The sequence below is a fragment of the Colobus angolensis genome, unplaced genomic scaffold (assembly GCF_000951035.1).
Source record: "Colobus angolensis palliatus isolate OR3802 unplaced genomic scaffold, Cang.pa_1.0 Scaffold39, whole genome shotgun sequence".
Lineage (NCBI taxonomy): Eukaryota > Metazoa > Chordata > Mammalia > Primates > Cercopithecidae > Colobus > Colobus angolensis.
The window spans coordinates 4,534,047-4,543,638 of NW_012117265.1; the positions used below are offsets into that span (position 1 = coordinate 4,534,047).

General features: G+C 47.0%; 1 protein-coding gene across 1 annotated transcript in view; it reads left to right on the plus strand.

Annotated features, from left to right (window-relative positions):
- MUC16 (mucin 16, cell surface associated) overlaps positions 1-9,592 on the plus strand; it is a 173,133-nt gene that overhangs the window by 45,424 nt on the left and 118,117 nt on the right. Inside the window, 5 exon segments of the mRNA XM_011954968.1 lie at positions 123-3,158; positions 3,964-3,977; positions 4,100-4,256; positions 4,337-4,404; positions 8,340-8,512. Coding sequence (XP_011810358.1) covers positions 123-3,158; positions 3,964-3,977; positions 4,100-4,256; positions 4,337-4,404; positions 8,340-8,512 — 3,448 coding nt within the window.

The following is a 9,592-nucleotide window of genomic DNA, read 5'->3' on the forward strand; positions in this document are numbered from 1 at the left end:
TACCAGGAGTGGTGACCTCTCTGGTCACTAGTTCTAGGGCAGTGACCAGTACAACTATTCCAATTCTGACTCTTTCTTCTGGTGAACCAGAGACCACACCTTCAACGGCCACCAGTCATGAGGCAGAAGCCAGCTCAGCTGTTCCAACTGTTTCACCTGGGGTACCAGGAGTGGTGACCCCTTTGGTCACTAGTTCTATGGCAGTGACCAGTACAACTATTCCAACTCTGACTCTTTCTCCTAGTGAACCAGAGACCACACCTTCAATGGCCACCAGTCATAGGGCAGAAGGGGCAGAAGCCAGCTCTGCTGTTCCAACTCCAACTGTTTCACCTGGGGTACCAGGAGTGGTGACCTCTCTGGTCACTAATTCTAGTGCAGTAACCAGTACAACTATTCCAATTCTGACTCTTTCTTCTGGTGAACCAGAGACCACACCTTCAATGACCACCAGTCATAGGGCAGAAAGGGCAGAAGCCAGCTCAACTGTTCCCACTGTTTTACCTGAGGTACCAGGAGTGGTGACCTCTCTGGTCACTAATTCTAGTGCAGTAACCAGTACAACTATTCCAACTCTGGCTATTTCTTCTGGTGAACCAGAGACCACAACTTCATTAGTCACCCATTCTGAGGCAAAGACAATTTCAGCCATTCCAACTTTATCTGTATCTCCTACTGTACAAGGTCTGGTGACTTCACTGGTCCCTACTTCTGGGTCAGAGACCAGTGCATTTCCAATTCTCACTGTTGCCTCAGGTCAATCAGAGACCACAGCCTCATGGGTCACTCATTTTGGGACAGAAACAAACTCTGTTCTTCCAACTTTGACTGTCTCCACTGGGGAGCCATTTACAAAAATCTCATTTGTCACCCATCCCGCAGAGAGTAGCTCAACTGTTCCCAGGACAACCTCAAGCTTTTCCCATAGTGAATCAGACACTACGCCTTCCACAGTCACTAGTCCTGAAGCAGAATCCAGCTCAGCCATTTCAACAACTATTTCACCTGGTATACCAAGTGTGCTGACTTCCCTGGTCACTAGCTCTGCGACAGACATCAGTGCAACTTTTCCAACAGTGCCTGAGTCCCCACATGAATCAGAGGCAACAGGTTCATGGGATACTCATCCTGCAGTCACCAGCACAACAGTTCCCAGGACAACCCCTAATTTTTCTCATAGTGAACCAGACATCACACCCTCAATAGCCACCAGTCCTGGGGCAGAAGCCAGTTCAGCTTCTCCAACAATAACAGTCTCATCTGATGTACCAGATATGGTGACCTCACAGGTCACTAGTTCTGGGACAGACACCGTTATAACTATTCCAGCTCTGACTCTTTCTCCTGATGAACCAGAGACCACAACCTCATTTGTCACCTATTCTGAGACACACACAAGTTCAGCCATTCCAACTCTGACTGTCTCCCCTGGTGCATCAAAGACGCTGACCTCACTGGTCACTAGTTCTGGGACAGGCAGCACTACAACTTTCCGAACACTGACGGAGACCCCATATGAACCAGAGACAACAGCCACACAGCTCATTCATCCTGCAGAGACTAACACAATGGTTTCCAGGACAACCCCTAAGTTTTCCCATAGTGAGTCAGACACTACACTCCCAGTAGCCATCACCAGTCCTGGGCCAGAAGCCAGTTCAGCTGTTTCAACGACAACTATCTCACCTGATACGTCAGATCTGGTGACCTCACTGGTCCCTAGTTCTGGGACAGACACCAGTACAATCTTCCCAACATTGAGTGAGACCCCATATGAACCAGCGACTACAGTCACATGGCTCACTCATCCTGCAGAGACCAGCACAAAGGTTTCTAGGACAATTTCCAACTTTTCCCATAGGGAATCAGACAGTACACCCTCAGTGGTCACCAGTCCTGGAGTAGATGCCAGGTCAGCTGTTCCAATTACAACCATCCCATCCAGTCTACCAGGGGCAGTGACCTCACAGGTCACTAGTTCTGCAACAGACACTAGTACAGCTATTCCAACTTTGACTCCTTCTCTTGGTGAACCAGAGACCACAGCCTCATTGGCTGCCCATCCTGGGACACAGACTGGCTTCACTGTTCCAATTCGGACTGTTCCCTCTAGTGAGCCAGGTACAACAGCTTCCTGGGTCACTCATCCTGCACAGATCAGCACACCTGTTTCCAGAACAACCCCCAGTTTTTCCCATAGTAGACCAGATGCCACACCTTTAATGGCCACCAGTCCTGGGACAGAAGCCAGTTCAGCTGTGCTGACAACAATCTCACCTGGTGCACCAGAGATGGTGACTTCACAGATCACTAGTTCTGGGGCAGCAACTAGTACAACTATTCCAACTTTGACTCATTCTCCTGGTATGCCAGAGACCACAGCCTTATTGATCACCCATCCCAGCACAGAGACAAGTACAACGTTTCCTGCTTCAACTGTGTTTCCTCAGGTATCAGGGACCACAGCCTCACTCTCCATTAGACCTGGCGCAGAGACTAGCACAGCTCTCTCAACTCAGACAACATCCTCTCTCTTCACCCTACTTGTAACTGGAACTGGCAGAGTTGATCTAAATCCAACTGCTTCACCTGGCGTTTCTGCAAAAACAGCCTCACTTTCCACCCATCCAGGGACAGAAACCAGCACAATGATTCCAACTTCAACTCTTTCCCTTGGTTTATTAGAGACTACAGGCTCACTAGCCACCAGCTCTTCAGTAGAGACCAGCACAGGTACTCTAACTCTGACTGTTTCCCCTGCTGTCTCTGGGCTTCCCAGTGCCTCCATAACAACGGGTAAGCCCCAAACTGTGACCTCCTGGAACACAAAAACCTCACCATCTGTAACTTCAGTTGGACCCCCAGAATTTTCCAGGACTGTCACAGGCACCACTATGACCTTGATACCATCAGAGACGCCAACACCACCTAAAACCAGTCATAGAGAAGGAGTGAGTCCAACCACTATCTTGAGAAATACAGTGGTTGAAATCACTAATTTAGCTGCCACAGGTTCCAGTCCCACGGTGGCCAAGACCACAACCACCTTCAATACACTGGCTGGAAGGTCCTTTGCTCCTCTGACCACACCTGGGATGTCCACCTTGGTCTCTGAGAGTGTGACCTCAAGAACAAGTAAGAATAACTTTTTTATTGTGGTAAAATATAAATACTATAAAATTTTCCATTCTAAACATTTAAAATGTACAATTCAGCAGTACTAATACATTCATATTGTTGTGCAACACTCACCACTATCTATTTTCAAAACTTTTTTTTTGTCACCCCAAACAGGACTGAAGGAATAATTTCCCATTCCCCATTCTCCCTAGTGCAGTGGTGCAATCTTGGCTCACTGCAACCTCTGAACCTCTGTCTCCTGGGTTCAAGCAATTCTCCTGCATCAGACTCCTAAGTAGCTGGGACTACAGGTGCACAGCACCATGCCTGGCTAATTTTTTGTATTTTTAGTAGAAACAGGGTTTCACTATGTTGAGCAGGCTGCTCTCGAACTCCTGACCTCAGGTGATCCACCCTCCTCGGCCACTCGAAGTGCTGGGATCACAGGCATGAGTCACTGCACCTGGCCCTGTCTCACTTTTCTTTTCTTTTCTTTCTTTTTTTTTTTTTTTTGAGATGAAATCCCACTCTGTCGCCAAGCTGGAGTGCAGTGGCTCAATCTTGGCTCACTGCAACCTCTGCCTCCCTGGTTCAAGGGATTCTCCTGCCTCAGCCTCCCGAGTAGCTGGGACTACAAGGCGTGTGCCACCACACCCAGCTAATTTTTGTATTTTCAGTAGAGACGGGGTTTCATCATGTTGGCCAGGATGGTCTCCATCTCTTGACCTCGTGATCCACCCTTGGCCTCCCAAAGTGCTGGGATTGCAGGCGTGAGCCACCGCACCTGGCCATCTCAGCCCGTACAGCCCTGAGCAAACTGGAATCACTGGTCACCCCACATAGGAAGGTCTCAGACAGTGACTGCTACATAAGGTATTTCAAGTAGGATGGCCCAGGCTGGACCCCAGCTGGATGCTGGAGTTAAAATGTGTCCTCGGAGCCTTTCCTCCCACGCCCCACTGCCCAGGGTCTAACTTAGGACCGATCTCTTCTTACCCTCCCTTTCTGCAGCTGGCATGCCTTTGTTGATGCCTTTGACTGTCAACTTCACCATCACCAACCTGCAGTACACGAAGGACATGGGGCGCCTGGGCTCTGAAATATTCAGTGCCACCGAGAGGGCCCTGCAGCAGCTGGTGAGAGCCCCCCAGCCAATGCCCACTCCTCTAATGTCTCGGCCCTGCCTCCTCCTCATCTCTCTCTCATTCCTTCCCAGCTCGAGCCCTTGTTCCAGAACAGCAGTATTGGTTCCCTCTATGCTGGCTGCAGGCTGACCTCGCTTAGGTGAGACCCCCCCTTCACGGCACCTACAGCAACCCTGATTGAGCCCTTTCTTTGACTCCCACACCCCCAGCAGCCACAGTGACTTGGGCTTTTGCTGAGAGGCAGTATAGCATAATAGACCCAAAGTGCCTCGGTTTGAACGCTGGCTCTACAATTTGCTAGCTGTGTGACCCTGGGCAAGACGCACGGCCTCTCTGTTCCTCAATCATATTATTTATAAAATGGTGATGATAACATTCTCTTACTCTTGGTGATAATAACAGTCTGTTATTCTATTGGTGATAGCAACAGTCTCTTGCTCTTTTCTCTCTGTCTTTTTTTTTGAAATGGAGTCTCACTCTGTCACCCAGGCTGGAGTACAGTGGCATGATCTTAGCTCACAGCAACCTCCGCCTCCCAGGTTCAAGCGATTCTCCTGCCACAGCCTCCCGACAGTCTCTTACTCTTAATCACTCAACACAGTGCCTGGACTATTGTGAATGCCCATTTAATTAGGACTCATAGCAGCAATTGGTATAGCATCTTTGCCAAAGGTATCCCCAGAATCCCTGACAGCTTCCTGGCCCCAGCTCATCTCTACCACATTAGGGTCAAACTCCGGACACCACAGTTCTGCAGTTTGTTCCTTGGAAAGAGATAGGGACTTTCCCAAAGTCAGTCTTACTGAATCAAAGGGAAAAATCCATTATCTTTTTTTTTTTTAATTTTACTTTAAGTTCTGCGATACATGTGCAGAACGTGCTGGTTTGTTACATAGGTATACATGTGCCATAGTGGTTTGCTGCACCCATCAACACATGATCTAGGTTTTAATGACCTGTCTTTTCCTCTCTGCTTGTGTCCCCTCAGTATTCTCTGGGCTCAGCGGATTCAGTACCCTTTCCTTACACCTCATGACCCTGCAGCCTCTCTGTGAGGTCCTCCATTCAGTCAACTCAGATCCCCCGCCAGAGGGGTGGGTCTTCTACTCACACAGCCCCATGAAAAGAAATCAAAACTGTCCTCAGCCGAGCTCCCCTGACCCCACCTGCCCCCATCTCTCCATAGGATCGGGGAATGTCATAACGTTGTTCTTACGACATGCCACAGGCAATCTAAGTGGTTTACGTGTTTGCATTTATTTTATCCTCACAACCACATTATTTTTATCCCATCTTGTGGATGAGAAAACTGAAACTCAGAATAATCAAGTTCCTTGCTTAAAAGGAGCCTGGCTTTAAGCCCAAGGGTTCTGGTTCTAGAATCCTTACTTGTAACCTTGATGCCAGTAGTTCTCAAGCTCACTGGGTTCAACAACCTTTTACATTCCACTTTGTTGACATATCAGTGACATGTAAATATTGTGTATATGTACAACTAGATGTCTTGACATGTGAACCTGGTGAAGTGGTCACCAGAATGCAGCTAATTTGCACATCCAGCACCTCTCCAGAGTTACCATTTGTGCGCGTGTGTGTGTGTGTCGAGAAGATTTAATTTAAGATCAATCCTGTCTGCTAATTTCAAGTATATAATACAGCATTGTTAACCTTCGTAATCATGCTATACATTAGATCTCCAGAGCTTATTCACCTTATAGTTTAAACTTTGTACCCTTTGGCCAGCATTATCCCATTCTCTCCTCCTTTTGCATTCTTAAAAAGTACTCATAGCCGGGCATGGTGGCTCACGCCTGTAATCCCAGCATTTTGGGAGGCTGAGGCAGGTGGATAACCTGAAGTCAACAGTTCGAGACCAGCCTGGTCAACACGGTAAAACCCCGTCTCTACTAAAAATACAAAAATTAGCTGGGCGTGGTGGCGCATGCCTGTAATCCCAGCTACTCGGGAGGCTGAGGCACAAAAATCGCATGAACCTGGAGGGGTGAAGGTTACAGTGAGCTGAGATCGCGCCACACTCCAGCCTGGGGGACAGAGTGATACTCTGTCTGAAAAATAAAAATAAAAAAGTATTCAGAACTCCAAAGAGCCTTTGGGCTTGTATAACAATATTTACTGTATTCAAAATTAAAACTAGCCCAGGCACAGTGGCTCACACCTATAATCCCAGCACTTTGGGAGGCCGAGGCAGGCAGATGGCTTGAGCTCAGGAGTTTGCGACCAGCCCAGACAAGAAAGTGAGACTCAGTCTCTACAAAAAATACAAAACTTAGCTGGGTGTGGTGGCGTCTGCCTGTGATCCCAGCTACTTGGGAGGCTGAGGTGGGAGGATGGCTTGAGCCTGGAGGCAGAGGTTAAAGTGAGCCAAGATTGCACCACTGCACTCCAGCCTGGGCAACAGAGCCTGACCTTGCTCAAAAAAAAAAAAAAAAATTAAAACTAAGAAATTGTACAAATATGTATTCATTCATTCACTAAAAATAATAAATCTACATGCTAACATAGAGAACATATTTTTAGGTATAATAGCCATATTCCACCCCCCTTCACCAAAAAAAAAACCCATTTAAAAAAAGGGGTGTTGTTTGCAAATCTTTTTCTTTTAATGTTGCTTAGATTTACCTTTTATTTTACTTTTTAATTGGCATATATTGATTGTACATATTTATAGTCTTAATGCCTGTGGTATATAGCGATCAGGTCAAGGTAATTAACACATCTGTTATTTCAAACATTGATCACTTCTTTGTGTTGGGACCATTCAATATCCTCCTTCTAGCTATTTAAAACTAATAATATTTTGTTTTTTAATTGTTAATTTTTGTGGGTACACAGTAGGTGGGTATTTATGGGGTACATGAGATGTTTTGACGCAGGCATGCAACGTATGACCATCACTTCATAGAGAGTGGGGCATTCATCCCGTCAAGCATTTATTCTTTGTGTTACAAACAATCCAGTTATACTTTTTCAGTTATTTTAAAATACACAATTAAATTATTATTGCCTATAGTCACCCCGCTGTGCTATTAAGTATTGGAATTTTCTTTCAGTAATTTTTTTAATTTTAATTTTAATATTTGAGATGGAATCTCGCTCTGTCACTGAGGCTGGGGTGCAGTGGCGTGACTTCGGCTCACCGCAACCTCTGCCTCCTGGGTTCAAGTGATTCTCCCACCTCACCTCAGCCTCCTGAGTAGCTGGGACTACAGGCGCCCACCACCACACCCGGCTAATTTTTGTATTTTTAGTAGAGACGGGGTTTCACCGTTTTGGCCAGGCTGGTCTCGAACGCCTCAGCATAAGTGATCCACCTGCCTCAGCCTCCCAAAGTGCTGGGATTACAGGTGTGAGCCACTGCGCCTGGCACTTTTTTAGTTATTTTAAAATGTATAATTAAGGCCAGGCATGGTGGCTCATGCCTGGAATTCTAGCACTTTGGGAGGCCGAGGTGGGCCAATCACCTGAAGTCAGGGGTTCAAGACCAGCCTGGCCGACATGGCAAAACCCTGTCTCTACTAAAAATACAAAAATTAGCCAGGCACAGTGGTAGGCACCTGTAATCCCAGTCACTCTGGAGGCTGAGGCAGGAGAATCGCTTGAACCCACGAGGCGGAGGTTGCAGTGAACCAAGATTGTGTCATTGCACTCCAGCCTGGGCGACCAGAGTGAAACTCTGTCTCAAAAAAAGAAAAAGAAAAGTCAAGACAAGCAAGAAGATCACCATTTCAGACTGTGATGACTAATCAATTTGACTTGTGTGTTATCTTCACCGCCAGACCATTCGTTCTGTAGCTTAGGAGCACCCCTCCACCCCATTTGCTCACACTATCCTGTAATCTCTATGCCCTCACTGCTGTTTTTTGGGTTTCATATTTTCCTTATATTCTTCCACATCTAGCCGGACTGCAGAGTTAAGTTTATGATTATGAAAGAAAAACTAAATAACAACAACAGCAACAAAAACCACCAAGGGGCACCACTGGAGAAAGGAGTTGTTCAGAGTATCAGCTGTCAAGTATCTCTGTATGTCTGTATTCCCATGTCCCTCCCTAGGGCTGAAAAGGATGGGGCAAGCACCAGAGTGGATGCCATCTGCACCTACCGCTCAGATCCCACCAGCTATGAGCTGGACAGAGAGCAGCTGTACTGGGAGCTGAGCCAGTTGACTCATGGCGTCACCCTGCTGGGACCCTACACTCTGGACAGGAACAGCCTCTATGTCAATGGTGAGTAGCTATTGACAATGGTGAGTAGCTTGGGCTACAATTGGGGAGGCTCCTCTTGCTCCCCAAATGGGTCTCCCTGTAGTACAAGTCCTCTACCTATGTTCAAAGTTCTAGGGCCAACCTAGAATTTCCAGGGGGGTCTGTTTTCTCTCCACTCAACACACTTCAAAAGAAGCTTTCAGTTGGGCATGGTGGCTCACGCTGGCTCATGTCAGCACTTTGAGATGCTGAGGCGGGCAGATCACAAGGTCAAGAGATCAAGACCAGCCTGGCCAACATGGTGAAACTCCGTGTCTACTAAAAATACAAAATTTAGCTGGGTGTGGTGGCGTGTGCCTGTAATCCCAGCTATTCGGTAGGCTGAGGCAGGAAAACTGCTTGAACGTGGGAGGCGGAGGTTGTGGTGAGCCAAGATCACGCCACTGCACTCCAGCCTGGCGACAGAGCAGGACTCCGTCTCAAAACAGAAGAAGCTTCTTTCAACTGGAAATAAAGATTCCCTCCACAGCCTTCTCATCCCCATGACCATTCAGAGGCCCACTGGGAGCATGCAGAATCAAGGAAGGAAGGGAAAAGCCAGGCTCATTGGAGTGATTGGACATAATTCTTCCCCAACAGGCAACAGGTTCCCAATGCAGTCACTCACCCTCATCTCTCTTCTTTATAGCAGCTGGTGGCCCTTTACTTTCTCCAAAGGTCAGCCGGAACTATACACTCCACTCGCAAAACAAACCAAAAAACTCTGAGTAATGTGTTTAGCAATAAAGCCCTTTGCAACAATGCTGTTGGCAACAATACCAACAGGAACACCTATGATTAAGGTTAATATTTATTGAGGGATTCCTGTGATACTGAACTTCATGTGTATATTATGTTTTACTAACCTTACCCAAAGTCTTAGCAGGCTGTAAAATATACATACCAGAGAAACAAACAAGGCTCAGGGCAGGGAATCTGTTTGCCCAAGTTATTTTATTTTATTTAAATTTATTTATTTATTTATTTATTTTTGAGATGGAGTCTTGCTCTGCCACCCAGGCTGGAGTGCAGTGGCCGGATCTCAGCTCACTGCAAGCTCCG